The sequence below is a fragment of the Manis pentadactyla genome, chromosome 2 (genome assembly GCF_030020395.1).
Source record: "Manis pentadactyla isolate mManPen7 chromosome 2, mManPen7.hap1, whole genome shotgun sequence".
In the NCBI taxonomy this organism is placed as follows: domain Eukaryota; kingdom Metazoa; phylum Chordata; class Mammalia; order Pholidota; family Manidae; genus Manis; species Manis pentadactyla.
The window spans coordinates 220,851,053-220,869,610 of record NC_080020.1 but is presented as its reverse complement, the minus strand read 5'-3'; the positions used below and the strand labels follow the sequence as shown (position 1 = coordinate 220,869,610).

The 18,558-nt window shown below is 47.8% G+C and overlaps 1 protein-coding gene across 1 annotated transcript; it reads left to right on the top strand.

The window, feature by feature from the left end:
* The first annotated feature begins 7,604 nt into the window (after nt 1-7,604).
* On the top strand, nt 7,605-16,579 carry LOC118910567 (b(0,+)-type amino acid transporter 1-like). The gene is made up of 6 exons (XM_036881819.2): nt 7,605-8,354; nt 11,999-12,132; nt 12,297-12,426; nt 13,537-13,661; nt 15,209-15,296; nt 15,734-16,579. The coding sequence occupies exons 1-6, from the start codon at nt 7,605-7,607 to the stop codon at nt 15,962-15,964; spliced, it is 1,458 nt and encodes a 485-aa protein (XP_036737714.2). The 3' UTR covers nt 15,965-16,579.
* Nucleotides 16,580-18,558: the final 1,979 nt, after the last annotated feature.

Genomic DNA, 18,558 nt, shown 5'->3' with positions numbered 1-18,558 from the left:
GTAGGGCCACAGAGCTTAAAGAAATTGTTTATTCTTTGTGGAATGGTTAGCTCTTGTTCCATCATCTGTGTCCCAGGGTGTTCTTAAAAGGATTTTTTCCTGGAAATATCAGGTTTCAGTGTTGTCGAGGGTGTCAAAAACCCAGTGCCGGTCCCCAGGCTGCTCCACTCCACCTCATCTGGAAGCATTACTGAGTCTGGTTACCTGGTTGTGTGGTTATCCCACCGATTCCTGAAAGGCTCCTGTGACCACAGGCCAGAGGGACTACATCTGAGTGGTGTACGTCGACCTGCATTCCTGAGGACACGGTCAGGTCAAGAAAAACTAAGCTTTTCCAAGTGAGGGGATGAGAAGTGGGATGGTCTGCTGGGAGGGAACCCCTAGAACAGCAGGTTGGGGACCAGAATGCTTGCCCGAAGTCAGGCCCCAGTTACAACCCCAGAGGGGGCAGCCTCAGCTCCTCTGGGCTCAGAGAGCAGCCCTAGTTGAGTCAGGCCACTTTGTGCTCAAGTGTCATCACCAGTAAGCAGGATGGTATTGGATCAGCTCATCTCTAGGGCCCTGCCAGGGCTGCCTTTGGTGCTCAGCTGGGAGTGTGTTGGTGCCTCACTGGGGATAAGTTAATATTTAGCTAGTTTTAGATGAAAGATTTGCAATTATAAACAGACTCTCATGGGTCCACAGCATGGTATTTTCTGGGCACTTGGTATACATCATGCCGTAAGGGAAGCCATGGCCAGCAGATGGGCTCTCTAGAAGCTAGCAGTTGCTGGGCCTGGCCTCAAAGCGCATGTCTGCACCTCTGCTTTCCCTGCATAGTGGCTGACCAATGGCAGGACTAATTTACAGAGCAGCTTAAGCATTCCTGGGGGCCATGGCGACTGGGGGAGGAAAACCCCTGGGGAAGACTGGACTTCTTGCTACCTTGGTGGTGTGGGGCAAAGGCAGATTTCCCCTAAAGGTGTGGGGACAACTCAGGCTTGGGAACCCTCCACTTCCACAGGCTCCTTCCAAAGCCATGCAACTAATTTTTAAAAAATGAAAATTGGAGATAAAATTCACATCACGCAAAATTTACCACTTTAACTGTTTTAAAAGTGCAATTTAGTGGTTTTTAATATATCTCTAATATTGTGCCACTGTCAGTACTAATTCCAGAATATTTTCATTGCCCACAAAAGAGACTCCATTCGTTAAGCAGTCACCTCCTTTCCTCTTCCTCTCAGCCCCTGGCAACATGAATCCACTTTCTTTCCCTATGGATTGACCTATTATGGACATTTTATACAAATGCAATCACATAATATGTGACCTTCTGTGTTTGGCTCCTTTCACTTAGCATAATGGTTTCAAGGTTTATCCATGCTGTATCAGAACTTCCTTCTCTTTTTGGTTGAATAATATTCCATTGTGTATATATGCCGCCTTTTATGCATCCATTCACCAGGTGGAGGACATTTGAGTTGTTTCCAGATTTTGGCTATGAAGAGTAATGCTGCCATGAACATTTGTATACAAGTGTGTGAACATATGTTTTTAATTATTGTAGGTATATATGTGGGAATGGAATTGCTAGGTCATATGGGAACTTTATGTTTAAATTTTTGAGGAACAACATATTTTTTCCACAGTGGCTGCACCGTTTTACATTCCTAACAGCAATGCACGGGGGTTCAAATTTTTCTACATCCTCACTGACATTTCTTATGTTCTGTTTTTCAGTTACAGCCATGCTAGTGGATGTGAAGAGGTATCTCATGGTGGTTTTGATTTGCACTTCTCTAATGGTTGGACATCTTTTTTTGTGCTTGATGATATGAGTATATTCTTTGGAGAAATTTGTGTTCAAATCCTTTGCCCATTAAAAAAAGTTTTGTTGTTGTTGTTGAGTTGTAAGAACTGTAAGAGTTATTCATATATTCTGAATATTAGACTCTTACTGGATAAAAACTTGCAAATATTTTCTCTCATTCTGTGAGTTGTCTTCACTTTCCTGATAGTATCTTAAGATGCATGAAAGTTTTACATTTTGATAAATTCCAATTTATTATTTTTTTCTTTTGTAGCTTGTGGTTTTAGTAACTTATTTAAGAAACCATGACTAATCCTAGGTCATGAAGATTTACAAATACATTTCTGTAGCTCTGGGGCAAAGGGGTTCCCCTCCTGGAGCAAATTCCCCTATGAATCCAGTGAAACCAAAGTGAGGTAAGGGGAAGCAGGTTGGGAGAAACCATTTTTATGGCTCACAGCTTTTTCGAATTTGCTGGCCAGGCACAGCTCTGTTCGGTCCTCACAGCCACGCACCACACTCCCCAGGTCCCTTCACCCTGCCCCCGCTAGCAAAGCTTGCTCCTGCCCCAGTTTCTCTGCAGCCACAGCATGCTCTCTACTTCCCTGCCTGCACCTTCTGGGAGGAACTTCATGGGCCAGTCTCTGGTGAGTGGCAGATGCCAGACCAATTACGTACCAGGAATGGAGGGGAGGGAAGAATGGCCGTTTTCTTTTCCCCCTTTGCCCCAGAGACTGCAAGACGCTGTAGCAGTATATACCTATTAATATGTAAATGCCAAGGCCAGGCAGGAGAGTCTGGAAATTCTGCCATTTAGCCCACAATTTCTTCTAAGACTTTTATAGTTTTAGCTCTTACATTTAGATCTTTGATCCATTTTGAGTTGGTGTAAGATAAAGGTCCTAATTCATTCTTTTCATGTAGATATCCAGTGCCCCAGCACCATTTGTGGCTGTCTTTTAAATTAGGAAAGAACAGAAGGTTAAAACAAAAAACACATTAATACCATTTTTTATTTTTTGTTGTTGAAAACTGGACAGCTTAAATATTATAATACAGGAACTCTGGAAATCATATTCCTTCTCCTTCCAAGGGTTTTTTGTTGCCACTTGTTGTAGTTATTTGTTTAGTGATTTTTCTGAACTAATTTTGTGACGTCTGTATTCTTGGTTGTGTGTGGCCCCCGAAGTCTTTGTTCTGTTACCTTAGTAGTCACCTAATGATTGGACAGAGATTTCCTTCAATTCCTGATATAAAAAAAATTCCCTAGTCTTTGAAGATGGGCTCTGTGTATGAGTTAGGGCACACCTTCAGCAATGAGCCAGGCAGTTCACAATGCTACCTCAGCCCTCACTTCCTGCTTGCAGAGAGCCTGAAGGGAAGATGAGCCAGCCAGAGGTGAGAGTTTAGAGCCTCTCACATCTTGCCTGGGCCTGCATACCACTCTGGGCATGTGTGTGGCCTTCTAGAATTCCAGAATATTTCAAAGGTTTCCAAAACCCTTATTCTCCAAAACTTGCCATTCTGCAGCCTTTCCTTTCAACCATTTCGGTTAGTTTATTGTTTTCCCTGACTGTTATCACTTGCTGCCTGCTGCTTTACAACTGGGCAAGTTCCAAGTGAGATGAGATAAAGCCAAGCCTTTTGAGTTCGTCTTTCAGGGAGCCACTAAACAGGTTAGAACAAATAATTACAATTTTTTTTGTGTGTGTGTGAGTGAGGTCTGTTCCGGTCCCTACAGTATAGATTCTCTACCAGGAATGTGGGTTGTTTATTTCCAAGGTTATCGCAGAACTGGGAGGTAGGGAATAGGACCAGAGTAAGTTTAAATGCTACAAAACTCTTTGTTCTTACCAGGATTCAGCCGTTTTTCTTGCTTAAGCATTCCCATGATTATAAACTTTTGATTCATTTCCAAAATTCTGAAAAAGTTGATCCTGCAGTAGTTTTCTTTTTTTTTACCAGTTTTTTCTTTGCTTTTAGGGAGGGGCAGATTTTACCTATCATTTATGCTGATGTCACCACTGTACCAGTCTTGTGAACCCTTAAATTTCCTATGTTTCAAGTTCAATAAAACCTGGATCCACCTTTAGTTGGGGTATTAAGAACATGTGACCTTATTATTGTGGTTACATTTTGATTGTCCCTGGGTGTATGGGCAAGTGAAGCTTCCAGGTGGAGATGCCAAAGTATTTCTTACAGTTGTGGAAAGGTGACTTCCTCTGTGGCTGCAAGGATCCCAGCACATCCTGCCACCTTGAGGCCAGGAAGCTTTGGAAACACCGGAAGCAGTGCTGTTGGCATAAACATTGACATTTTCACAGGGCTGAGTTGCCTTCCCTGGCCTGTATGGGTAGAGAGCCAGGGTTGGCAAGCTATAGTCTTTGAGACAAATCAAACCTGCCTGTTTTTTTAATGGGCTGTGAGCTAAGAATGTTTTCTCACATTTTAAAAAGGTTGAACAAAAATCAAAAGATGAATAATATTTTGTGAGGTAAAAATTATATGAGATTAAAAATGCACCGTCCATAAATAAAGTTTTACTTGTTTATTTATACACAGCCACACTCATTCATTGACATGTGTGCGAGTGCTCATTCTCACTACAATGGCAGAGGTGAGAAATGGCAGTAAGGACTGTACAGACTGCTAGGCCCAAAATATTTACTATCCAGGCCTTTACAGAAAAAGTTGCTGAGCTTTGATATCAGGCACTGATGGGAGCATTGGGGCAGGAGGGAGGACAGAGTGGACACCATGTCGAGACTGAGGCTGGCAGGCTGGTTTTAAGCACAGGTGAGATGCTCCCTGAGCATTTCCTGAAATACTTGAGGAGACTTTGCAGGGGACTGAGATCAGGAGAGATCAACTAGGGCAAGAGCAGGAAATGTAAGTTTTTGATGTTAATTTCATGCATCTCCATAGGAGAATGTGGTCTAAGCATTTTTGGCCTATTCTCACAAATACTTTTTTGAGGGAATCGTCAGCCCCATTTTAGTCCTGGGAATTGAGCCGTTGAAAGGACAGTGATGTAAAATCCAGTTCTCTGGCTCTTGAATGCCTAATTTCTTCCCATGGCATCCATTCTGCTGAACGTCAGATTTGGTCAGATCAGCTGCCCCTGTCACCGGTGGTGGCAGTACATGGGTGCCCCTGGGCTTGGCTTCACCTCAAAGGTAGGCCTGACCCTGGAGCTGAAGGCTACAGTGTATTAGATTCTGGAAAGGCAGCAGGCATTGCTAATGGAACTAAACAGCTAAGCCCATTGGACCTCAGAGTGTCCAGTTCCCCACTTTTAGGAAGAAGCCAGAGGTGGGCCCTTCACTCTTCCACTCATTTCCCTCTTCCTTCCATTCCTGGCTGGTCCCAGCTTCTTAGCCTGGCATTTAGGGTACTTTTCTTTCTCCTTAGATCACACACTGCTTGCCACGTAAGTCGTTATAAACAATCTTTATGTTCTCATCATGTTCTTCAGGTCACAATTACCTCCATATCTGTGTAGTAAAGAATTTAACATCGCCCAAGGAGAGGCCTGGCCCTAGCCCTCAGCTTCTGGGAGGTAATCTCTGGGCCCTTAGAATGTCATGCTTGATCGCAGTGTCTTTCTTTCTTTGTATTTGCCTGTGTGCCTTGGGCCAGCCAGATATTATCAATGTGATTTTGGATAGGGGCTTCAGGTTATGAAATATTATCTCTACCTCCTGAGAGGCTGGAAATTGAGGTCAGCCGCATGAGCAGTCAACCATGCCTGTGTAATGGAGCCCCAATAAAGAACGAACAACAAGGCTCAGGTGAGCTTCCACAGTTGGCAATATGATGTGCAGATGGTCACACATCGATGCCAGGAGAATAATCCTGTTCTGACTCCACACTAGAAACTCTGTGTTTAGAACCCTCTTGGATTTGCCCTATGTCCTTCTTTCCTCAGTTGACTTTAATCTGGGCCCTTAAGTGTAATAAAGCATAAGCTTTTGGTGAGTTCTGTGAGTCCTTCTAGCATATTATTGAACCTAAGAGTGGTCTTGGGAACCCCCACACTTTCCACTGGTGTTAGAGGTGAGGGTGCCTTGTGACTGCTTTCAGATGATGCACTTGGCTAACTTTTCACAATATCCAACAGCATCAGCTGCTGGAGAAGGAGAGGGTTGACATTTGAGTGCCTTAGTTATCTACTGTCAGGAATGCAGTTGGTTTTCTTCCCTGAGCTTCCAGAACTCTCCCTTTCTTATCTTCTTTTCCTTCTATCTATTTTGTATCTTATCAACTTCTCTCTTCTTTCTCTTCCTATTGGGTAAGAAACTTGGAGGACCTCCTTCTGAATCTTGGAGGGCCTCTTCTCCAGGGATTTTTCTGAAGAAGATGGCTCTACACTTTCTGAGGGCCTATGCTGAGTAGGCTTCTGTGCAACAAGGAGAGAAGGCAGGATGGACAACGCAAAACTACAAAGCCCCTCGCATCTGTCAAGCACTTTATAGATTATACATGTACATGAGTGCTGAGTAGCCCACATGGGTGGCTTGATCCAGGTCAGCCTGTTTGGGAGACTGCAAGCACCTTTCTACCCACTTTGGGTTCAGTATCTTTACCCCAAATGCCAGTGAGTTCCACTGACCTTTCTGTAACAATACTAGTAAAGGTGTTATAAGCTAAGATTTTAAAACCGTAAGGGAGGATAAATAAAAATGTTATATACTATATCCTGAAATGAACATTATCCAGAGATCAATGAAATTAAGTGTTAAATTAAATATATAATATTATGTGTACACACACACACACACACACATATATACTATGCAGATACATATATCTGGAACTAGGGAATTAATGAAACTCTTAGCCAGATGGTAATGGCTAACATTAAAGGAAAGTTTACTACACGTTTTATACTAGTCTAGCTACTTTGAATGGACTAGGTTATTTAATCCTTAGAGCAACCCTATGTGGTGGGTATTGTGGTAAATTGACAGATGAGTAGGGTGAGGTTCAGAGACCTTGTCCAAGGTCACACAACTATGAGGGACCAGAGCTGGGATTTGAATGCAGGCCATCCCATTCCAGACCCTGTACTGCCCTCTTAGCCATCTGCTTCCCTCCCGCTAAGGGGGCAAGCTCTGTGCTGTGCTATCTGGATTCTCTTCTTAGGACAGCTTGGCTCTCCTTTAGGGCACACACAACTTTAATTGGAAACCTGATGAAACAGGGATTTTATTCCTTGGCTGACAAAACAGTTGTGGAGATTTCTTAGGCTCCTGATGTGCACTGGCTCAGGCTGAGGCTGGCAGGCTGGTTTTAAGCACAGGTGAGATGCTTCCCTGAGCATTTCCTGAAATACTTGAGGAGACTTTGCAGGGGACTGAGATCAGGAGAGATCAACTAGGGCAAGAGCAGGAAATTTAAGTTTTTGATGTTAGTTTCATTCATCTCCATAGGAGGATGTGGCCTAAGCATTTTTGGCCTATTCTCATCAACAGTCATCCTGTTGGCATAGCGCGTTCCTCCAGCTGTTATTCCACACACACTGCTCTAGAGTTGGGCAGCAGGGATTTCTACTAAAACCCCTCTTTCCTTGATCTTTCCTGGGCTACACTGGCAAACAGCTCCTGCAAACTCCTTGTACCTGGGTCTGAGTTGAATGGGGCTGCTGGATCAGTGAAGGCTAGATCCCTTCTAAACACCATGTGCTGGTTCCCTGGCCTATGGCTTGGACTCCCTCAGGCACTGTAATCATTAACTCCTGCAGGAAGCCCCTAAGACAGATAGGTATCAGAGCATCTGCCTCTGCTCCACTAGACACAACGCAAGCCCTGAGATGGAGAGAAGACAGGGAAGGGAAGGCGGCAAGGGGGTGGCAGGGCAGGAGCCGAGTGGTGGGGGGCTGAGGCTGAGGAGAGAGATTGGCCTGTGGAGTGCCGTGTCCCTGATTGCTGGCTGTATGATCGGCTCGGGCATCTTCATGTCACCACAGGGGGTCTTGGTCTACATGGGCAGCCCTGGGGCCAGTCTTGTGGTCTGGGCAGTCTGCGGCCTCCTGGCCATGCTAGGTGCCCTTTGCTATGCTGAGCTGGGTGCCCTGATCCCCGAATCTGGAGGGGAGTATGCCTACATCTTGCGAATCTTTGGCTCCTTGCCAGCCTTCCTGGTCATCTACACGTTTGTGCTGGTGGGCAGACCGGCTGCCATCGCTGCTGTCTCTCTGAGCTTTGCTGAGTATGCTGTGGCCCCCTTTTTCCCCGGTTGCTCCTCACTGCCCCAGGCTGTGCTCAAGAGTGTGGCTGCTATCTGCATTCTGTTGCTGGTGCTGGTCAACTGCTGGAGCTCACGGCTGGCCACCATGCTGATGAACGTGTGCACGGTTGCCAAAGTGTTCTCAATGCTGCTCATCATGGCAGGTGGGGCCATGGTGCTGGGCCAGGGCCGTGCCAGCACAGCCTTTCAGTCTGCCTTCCACAATACGACACAGCAGGTGGGGTGCATCAGCATGGCCTTCTACCAGGGCCTATGGTCCTTTGATGGCTGGAGTAACCTCAACTATGTTATGGAGGAGCTCAAGAATCCAAAAGTGAGTCCTTGATACTTCTTTGGGGGATGAAATCTCTGAACATCAGCAGTTCCAATTATTGTTATTTTAGTTAAGACGTTGAGAAATCAGCTAAAAAATAATCTACTTTGATTAGTTTATGGGATTATATGAATAATAACTTCTCAAGTATGCACAGAACTTCATAGTATCACACCTATGGTCTTATTTTGTTGCCCAGTGAAGTAGGCATTATCACCCATTTTTCATATGGGATAACTGAGGTTTAGAAAGGGGAAGTGATTTTGAGGTCATATTGCTAGTAAAAGGCCATGCTTCGTGACTCAGCTTATTCTTGATCCTGAAAGTTGGAACATTTGGACTCTGTTCAGTTACTATGGACATTAACTCTTTGCTATAAATACAATTGGCTAGGTTGCTATTTGTTTTCTTTTTCTCCTGCAGGAGTTTTAAATGTTCATAGGATGACAACTGTGAGTCTTTTCCTCTTTGTCCTTGGGGTTGGCTTAAGAGCCATTATACTCTTAGCTCTCAGCAAAGGCTCCCTGAAGTGGCTTGGAAGAAGTTGGGAAGAAAAGAGGAGTTTAGAGATTGAACTACCAGGGCAGAGAGAGTCAAGTGCCAGGAATCTTGGGACCTAGTTTTTGTTCTTGCATGTCAGTCCTTGTACTGAGTTCATTGCCTATAAAGTGGAATCATAATAGCTGCCCTGCTTAGCTCACAGGGTTTTGGGATATCAAATGGTATAATTGCTCATGGGCAATGGCTAGGGCTCTGAGTACTGTAAAGAGCTGTACAGTAGTAATTACAGGTGAACTGTTAGTTCTCAGCTTGGGGCTGTGATGGGATGGGGGCTACAAGGCAGAGGCCCTGGCTCATTCAGTTCACAGGTGCTGGGACCCTCTCTCTAATTCTAGGCCCTGGGCTCAGAGCTGGTCCAGGGAGAGAGCAAGGGACCCAAAGAGAATTGAGACAAGCTCCCATGCTTTAGTGCATGGATCAGCAAACTTTTCTGTAAAGGATCAGAGAGTTAGTATTTTAGGCTTTGAGGGCCATTGGGACTCTGTCCAAGTGCTCGACTTTGTTGCAGCATGAAAATAGCCAGGTAAACAAATGAATGTGACTGGGTCCTAATAAAATTTTACTTATAAAAATAAGCCGCAGGCTGGATTTGGTTCAAGGCCTATAGTTTGCTGACTCCTGCTATATATAGGGCATTTTGGACAAATGTGGTTTCAAAGCAAAAACAAAGCCATTCTTCTGAATGCTGGGCATTTGAAATTCTGGCTCTTACTCTGCCCTCTGAAGCATACGCTAGGTGTATGTTGGTTATGCACTTTTTTTCAAGAAACTGCAGAGCCTCCAAACCAGGGCAAGCCTTATGCCCATGCACCTGGGATTTGTGTGAAGATTAAGATACTCGAGAATGAAACCAAGAAATCTCACTATTTTTGTGGGCTCTATAGCTGTCACAGCTCATTAGCTGTGGGGTAGGCTGCTAAGAAGAGTGGAGTTCAAAAGCATACCAGGTCCCTTCCCTCTGACTCAGCACGGGGCTGGATCATGCATAGTGGGGCATGCCGCAATAGTCCCCACAGATTGGGGAACCCTGGACCCTGCTCCACTGGCCCATTTTTGCTACAAGTGGCCTTGTCTGGGCCTGGGCCGAGTATGTTTTCAGGACTGGGATGATGAGGAATTAGCTACTGTGCCTACGCTGTGGTTGAGGCAATTCCATTTGCCCTCAGATTCCCAGGTTGTAGGGCTGGTGGGATCTGGGCAGACCCATCTCAGTGAGAATCCGTTCTGTCCTATATGCTCCATTTTCACAAGTTGGCCATGTGACGCTGGATCACTGACCAACTATCCTGGTTGCCCAGGTCTGAGGGGTTCCCAGGGATGCTGGACTATTGGTGCTAAACGTGGGAAAGTCCCAGGCAAATGGACAAATTGGTCATCTTACCCTTAGAGGACAGAACAGGACAGGGGGGACAGAGGCTTGGATACAATAAAGCAGGCGTGCTTGCTGGGGGTGCAACCTCCACTTGCTGCAGGAGCTGAGAAGAGAGAGATCCCCATGGGGCAGAGCAGTCAGGCAGACTTCCTAGAAGAAGGGTCTAGAGCTGAGCCTTGAAGGGCTGGTGTGGTTTGTGGCAAAACAGCCATGTAGAAGCAGTGTGAATAGGAGCCCAGAGACCAGAAAGAACAGGACATGTTTGTGTCTCAAGGAAATATGAGGAGGGGCCCGAGGACAGGCCCTGAAGTTATTACTACATCCTCATGTGCGCTCATGCCCTTCCTCCCATGCCCACCCTCAGAGTTTCCTGACAGAAACCTGTGGAAACTGCTTTATAATGTTGGAAAATGGAAGATATGCTAATTAGAGGGCAGATGCTTAGAAGGGGAGGGGGTGGGCCACCTAGTGGTGGGCGAGGAGGCATGCCTGGGACAGCTCTGTGCCAAGTCTGAAAGAGACTTCCCTGCACCCTGGTAAAGAATGACCTCTTCTCTGTCTTATTTCATGTTACATTGTATCAGTTACAGCAATGCCATGACCTGGAGTACCTTTTGGTATCAAGGAGAGAGGCTCTGGGCTCATCAGTGCCTGTCTGCCCCGTCCAAGGAAAGACAAAAGACATCTAGAGAGAGGCTGCCAGGAGGCCAGGGGTGCTGCAGACATGCTTCTCTTAGTTCAAAGCACGTTCTTACTTTGGCGTCTAAAGGTGTCTCTCCAAGGGAGCCCTATCCTGGAGAATGCTGAGTAAAGTTCTGTGAGTCCTCAGCAAGACTCCTTCCTTCCATTTGTTTCTGACTCCTGAGTGATGCCCAGGGCTGGAAGTGTGGAGTGGGAGGGAGCAGTCTACACTCTGATTTCATCCAGTTTTCATTCATTCCCCACTTTTTATTGAATGCCTGCTCAATACATTTGTTGGGTGGTCATGTGTCAGCTGGGCGCTGAGGCTCCAGCAGAGCAGACTGGTCCAAGTGCCCACAGCCCGTGTGTCCAGGCCCTCCCTTTCCCTTCTGCTTTGCTGACCCTCACACCTTGGAGAGAGGCAGAGCAGTGGAGAGCCCCATTTTACAGATCGCCACTGATCCTCAATTTCCAGTTGAGGAGACTGAGGGTCAGAGTAAAACCCCTGGGATAATGGCCCTTAGTCTGGGACTCAGTTCAAGAGACCCTGAAACCAGGCAGGTCTGGCATGGCAGGTCCTGGAATAATCCAGCTGGAGTGCTCAATGGGCAGCTGACCATGGACATCTCTGCTGTTCTGGTCTCTTCTCCATGCCTCTGCTCTCGTGGTTGCCCCTGCTGGAATGCATCCTCCTCTCACCTGTCTGAATCCTTCCATCCTTCAAGGAGAGCTCAGAGTAAGGCCCTGTTCATTTCAGAAGTTTTGGGGCTAGCTCCTCTCCCCTCCCCACCCCTGTTAGCACCTCTGTGTCTCCATGGCTCTGACAACCTCCCAGCACATCTGCCTGTTTGTGTGCCCATGCCATGGGGCTCTGAGTTCATGGAGTAGGGACACAGGGCCTGAGTGGCCCCCAGGGCCTGACATTTCACTGGGGCCAGGATGAGTTCAGCACTGCGCCACTGAGCTTGTTCTGGGGGCCTGAGAAGGTCCTTACTGGCTAACACGTGGCCTTTTCTCCCCAACTTTGCAGCAGAACCTGGCATGGGCGCTGATGATTGCCATCCCCCTGGTCACCAGCCTGTACATCCTGGTCAACATCAGTTATCTGCTGGTGTTGTCACCCAAAGAGATCCTTTCCTCTGATGTTATGGCTGTGAGCTGGGGGTGAGTGAGTCAAGTGGTATGTTCCTTGGTCATGGGACAGACATTCCAGGATAGTACCCCGGGTGTATTTCAGCTTGCATCTGGGTGCACTGCCTGCTCTGTTTCCTTGCTGTGACTTTCCAGGCTGCTGCCGCAGTTCCTTCCCTTGATCCCTCTTGTCCTAGGAACCAGGTTCTGGGGGCCTGGGCCTGGCTGGTGCCTGTGGCTGTCACACTCTCAACATTTGGCTCTGCCAATGGGACGTTTTTCAGCGGAAGCCGTCTATGCTACGTGGCTGCGAGAGAGGGCCACATGGTGAGAGGCGGTGGCGGGGCTGGGCAAGGTGGTGGGGGCTGCAGGAGTGGCACTCAGCTTTATCCTTCTGGAAGCTTAGCATTTAGTCCAAACTAGGACTTGACCTATGAGATACAGCCCTCTTTCCTTCTAAGAACAGGATGCAAGCATTCCATGCGTCCCCTTTAAACCTCCGTCCTTTTACTCCTAGGCTTTAGGGGGTCACTGTGCTGGGTCACACTGTGGAGGTTGTAAGTGATGGGATGTTGTGCACACCAGCTGTGCAGGGCAGTGGGGAGGAGCCACAGGAGCAGAGCCAACCTGTATCCTCAGAACCCCTCATCCAGGAGACTCTAGGGCTCTCAACTTTTGCTGCAATAATGCTGAATAATAGGTATCATCAAAATCTCAGGAGCTTATCACAAACATTTCATGTTGCCTGTGAGTCACTGGGTCAGCCATCGTTCTACTTCTGGCTGAGATTTGTGACCGGATCTTCTCATTTGGGATGTGAGTCTGTTCTTATCTCGAGGACCCAGGCCAAAGCAGCAGCAGCTCCTGGGCATGTTTTCACCTAGAGCAAGTGGCAGGGGTTCAAGACACCAAGCCAAGCCACACATGCATATTTAGAGCCTCTGTTGTGTCATTCCTGCTCACATTTCACTGGTCAAGCCCCACACCAGTGGATGGGAAACTATACGTTATTTCTCCCATGGAAGTGGAGAGAGGGAGATTGCTGAACAATAATACAGTTGACCACAGTGACCCACTATCTCTCTCCATGCTCCATCCATACCTGTCCCACCCTCCTCCTCCATCTTCTGCACTCCTGGTCCCTCTTCCTGCCCTGGGGGTGAGCAACAGGGAGTCAAAAGACACAGCTAGGCACCTGCTTCAGCTCTCCACAGCCCAGCTGCAGGCCCTAAACTAGCTGGGTCTGGGCTGGCCTGGAAGGGTGGGCCTGGGCTTGGTCACCACAGCTGAGCCACAGAGCCCTGCATCTGGAAGCCATGGGGACTGTTGGGCTGGGTACACTGGTGTCCAAAAAGAGTTTGGCAAGGGAAGAGGCTGGGAGCTTCATGGGGCAGATGCTCCCCTGGTGGACTGCCTGACACCTGGCTTTGCTTCCAGCCCCAGCTGCTGTCCATGGTTCACGTGCATCGCTTCATGCCGACTCCAGCCCTGATGTTCACCACGGCAGTGGCTTTGGCCCTGGTCCTCCCTGGAAACTTCAGCATCATTGTGAACTTCTTGAGGCAAGTGAGACTGTCCTCCACGCTGGGTATCTCTTGGCCCTGATGTGTACACATTCAGATACTTGCACACTTATACATATCTATATGCACATACACTTCTAGAAGCCCCTTTGTGTACCCAGTCACACACACACTTCTGGAAGTCCAGGCTCAGGGCTCCTGTACATGCACACATATTTCAGCCATTCTCTCCGTTATCCTTCCAAAATCAAAGGTGGCTCCCTCCTTTCTTGGCCTGTTTCCAACCATTCAAGGAGACAAATGTTTCACCAAGAGACAGACAAGTTAAAGGCTTGTGTTTTCTTTGTCATTTTTCTTTTTTTCTTGTTCCCTTATTCTATTGCTAAGATAATGTTAAAGATACCTTCAGGTTTTACTCACATTCACACTTGCAGCCTTTTGCTCTAGTGTGATTTTTCCTTTGTAGTCAGGTCTTCCTTCTGGACTCTGACCCAACAGATCTCTGTTGATCTGGTGGCAGAGGTACAATCAGGCTGTGTGGTCACTACCAGTGACTATATCAAAGCAGGGAGATGTCCTGACCCCCTTCATGACCTTCCCTGGGGCAGAAATGATGGGCTGTTGAGCTATCCAGTTGTAATTTTGTAACCTCATTTGAAGCAGGTTCAGTGGGCTGATCCTTTAACCAACAAACAGGCCTAATGCCTGGGCACAGAGAGAGTCTCAGAGTAATTGTTCTGATGTTCTCTTCCTCTGTTGTCATAAGGACAATTAATCTTCTAGAGCAGGACATACAGGGCTCCGTGTGACTTTCTTCAGAACATTAAGTAACAGACATGGTTTTTCTTTTTCTTTTTTTCCCATAAGACAGAATAAAATCATTATATGGTGAGAGTAAGTCAAATCCATGGTGAGCATAGTGGGTCTTCAGGGAATGTGACTGGGAATGTCCCAGCAGAGAGTGAGGTACTAGGATGATCTACCCCAACAGGGACCCCGTATCTCCTGGTCTTGATTGCTTCAGGAGATGGCCTGTCTGGACACTGTCTCCAAGGTTAGATTTTTCATCAGACCTACATCAGCTACTCAACCACCCCTACTGGGGAAGGCAGTGGCCAGAGGTTTGTCTGGGTGCTCAGCAGCCCACACTGCCACCAACTCTAGGGTGGGGGATCGGCTGTGAATGTGCCAGTCCCTGAGGAGAGCACAGGCTTCCTTGAGCTTTTGCCAGACTCGTTTTTGGAAATGGACGTTCCTACCTCCCTTTGGAAATTGCCCTCCTCTTTCCAGCCAGGGGAAGTTAAAGAAGTTCTGATCTGGAGCCGTGGAGTGCTAGGCTTGTGTGTGCCACGGGGTCTGAAGACCAGGGAGGTCAGAATGGGCAGTGCTTATCGTCCAGACATGCTTGCGCTCGCTGCCCAGTCTTGCCTTCTTTCCTTAGTCTGCTTGGAGAAGGGGAGCTGGGGGTGGCTGAAAGGCCCAATAAGCTTGCACCTCTGGCCCCCGTTTGCATCTAGTAGACCGCCCCTCTTGCAGTCCTATCTGTGGCAGGGCCTGGTTGTGAGTGGCTCGTGTTTGCCCTTCAGCTTCATCGGCTGGATCGTCTATGGAACCACCATTAGCTGTCTCCTATACTTGCGGATGAAGAAGAAGAATCTTCCCCGGCCTTACAAGGTAGACTTTTGGGGTAGACATTGGGCTTTTCCAACCATAGGCTGTTGCATAGGGAAGATCATTGGGCCACAGCTTCATTCAGGGCCCAGAGGAAGAATGTAAAGGGTGGCCATTGTCTGTATTTCTATTTCCAGGGCTGGGGATCACCTGTATCACAAGGTCTGCTTGCTGGGGACACATTTCTTCTCTGGAGGAACCTGAGGGGGAACAGCAGCAGACAAATGCAGAGAGCATAGAGAGGATCAGGCTGGGTCCCAAAGCCTTGGTGGGCCCCTGTCATCCAGGTGGTCAGGCAAGGACTGCCTAAAGCAGGGACTGGGAGAGAGGAGCTCGTAGTAGGTGGAAGCAACACAAAAGCATGCAGGAGGGACAGAGCCCAGGGGCCCTGCACCACCTCCCATAACTTCTTCATCATCCAGGACTCTGTGACCCTGCAGGTCCCCACTCTCATCCCTGTCATCGTGCTCCTTGCTTCTCTCTGCCTGGTGCTGGCACCCATCGTCGACCATCCTCAGATAGAGTTCCTGTACATCTTCTTGTTCCTGCTCAGTGGCCTCCCCGTCTATTTCTTATTTGTCTACTCTCGGTGCCAGCCCAGGTGTTTGCAGGTAGCCACCTTGCATCTCCAGCTGCTCCTGGAAGTTGCTCCGAACATTAAAAACGATTGAAGGCCTGGACAGGTCTGCATTGCCCTCTTTGCTGCAGACACCTCTAGCCCCACACAAGTGGTGTTCCCAGATTCTCTGTAGGTTGAGTGTGCATAATTCTAATTCTAAGATTCTAAAGTGCTAGAGCACAGTCATTGTGGAGGTTTGGGGTGTCTAATGAGGACAACACCCCCAGCTTCCCTAAGAACTGCTCCTTCACCACAGGCGGATCTCAGAGCCATACTGGTGTTACGTGACTGCCTCTCTGGGTCAAAGCTATTTGATATTATAGGTGGGCACCATGAATACATTCTCTTCTTTTGGGATTTTGGAATTAGAATTCTGATGGTTGCTTGATCTGAGGAATCTTGGGATCTGTGTGGTGCCATCTTCCATCATGTGGGCAGAGATGTACAGAAAGCCACTGTGGGAGAAGAATGAAGAAGCTACACAGCAAGATGGTGTTGAGCAATGATGTGTCCCCAAGAGGTGGGGGGAAATCCTGGGAGGGCAGCAGCCTGGATGCAAAGCTGTTTTTCAGTTCTGGTCTCTGTCCTGTGGTCCAACCACCATCTAACTGTCCTTCCTGCTTTTTGATTGTCTGGGACAACCTGAAACCTTACAATAAATTTCCAATTTTGCCTAATGTGTATGGATTCTTATTTCTTGCAACTTGGAAAGCTTTGGCTCTGATGAACCTTGTTCAGGAAGACATGATGCTTTACCTACTATTTAAAGCTGCCAACTTGCTTAAACAGGGAAAGAAGCAAGAGACATATTCTTGGGAAGGAGGGATTTTATTAGCTTTAGGTAAAAGAGAGGACAGTCAGATTTCCAGAATAAAGGATGAAAAGCTAGAGCAGACCCCAGGAGGCTGATGTGATTACAAGACTAAATAGAAACAAGGGGCAGAGATACCTGCCTTCCCAGGTGAGAATGTGGGACAGGAAGGAACCACTATAGTGCCCAGAAAGCCTGGGAGAGCAGTTCCCGGGAACCCTGGGGGATGATGCAAAAAGGGGAGGGGCAGAAAGCAGTGCTCAGCATCTTTGCTCCTGAAGCCGGACCTAGATTCCTACATATGACTTTGCTTTCTCAGTGAGCCTACTGATATGGAAAGGGCTGCAACTAATGCAGGGCACTTCCCATGAGCTTTCTTCCTGTTAAGTTTTCTTTTCATATCAACCAATTCCATTTTCTTGATACCAACTGGGTGTCCGACAATTCTGACACTAACTATCTGGAGTCAGCACAGACCGACCTCACAGGTTAAGAGGCTCAGTTCCACAAGACTGTCTCACTTCAGACACCCATCCCAAATATGGGGTCACCAGGTTACCCACACTTCTGTCCAGCTTGGTTACAGCTCCCTCTCTTCAGTGTTTTCAAAACTGATCATTTTCAGTTTTGATCATTTGCTAGAATGACTCCCAGGACTCGGGAAAATGCTTTACTTACTACTACCAGTTTAGCACAAAGGATGCAGCTCAGGAACAGTTAAATGGAGAAGATGCTGGGGGGAGGGGTGCGGAGCCTTAAGGGTCTCTTGCAGGGTGTCACCCTCCCAGCACCTTGATGTGTTCCCCAACCCGGAAGCTCTCTGAACTTTGTTCTTTATGGTGGTTCTGTTATGTAGGTGGATTAAATCACTGACCATTGGTGATTGAATTCAATCTCCAGCCCCTGCTCCCTTCCTAGAGGTCCAGGATCAAGGTGGGGCCCAAAATGCCAATCTTCTAATTTGCCTTGGACTTTCTGCCAGCCAGCCCCTGTCCAGAAGCTTTCTGGGGCCCCAGCCACCAGTCATCTCATTAGCAGACAAAAGACACTCTCACTCCAGAGGTTCTGAGGCTTTTGGGAGCTTTGTGCCAGGAACTGGGAACAAAGACCAAATATTTATTTTTGGTTATACCACCCTTCTGAACTGTGGACTCTTTATCTGCCCTGTTCCTGAGGACACAGCTGCTAGTGAAACTCTAGGAAAACCCTCATATACCTTCCCCCCAGCAGCACAGCCTATCTTAGAGTGAAGGAAATTACAGGAGGCTGCTTCTGTCCAGCTCCTTATCGAAGGAGGCCAGGGATCAGGATGAAAGTCCCAGGGAGGGCCATGGACACCTTGAGCAGGAATTAGTCCTTTCCTCCTTGGGTGTCACCAGATTAATCCTGTGTCTCTTATGAGCCCGGCTGGCCCTCCACCCTGGTGTTGGGTTGTATGTCGTCCTCCCCTCTGGGCTGTGGGTTTGGTGAGGGTGGGGTTCTAGGCATGTTTGTATATCCCTCGGCTCCCACCACAGTCCTGGGCTCCCTGCCGCTCAAGGATACTTCATGAATCAAAATAATGAAATATTTGTTGAATGATGGGGGAATGCATCACATTTGTATTTGTTTATGATTCGCACCTCTGCCCTTGCTCTGCCCTGGGCTCCAGGCCCTGTCCCGAGGAGGTTCTGTAAGGGGCAGGGGCATCTTCCAAGCCTTGAGTGTTCTCCAGCTGGCAGTGGATGCACCTGGAGGTGGGAAGCAGGGAGTGAGGCCTCCCCACCTCAAGCTTGGCCCCGGGTCATGCATCCCAGTTAGGCCTTGTCTTACTTCGAGACCCATCTTCCCCTCCT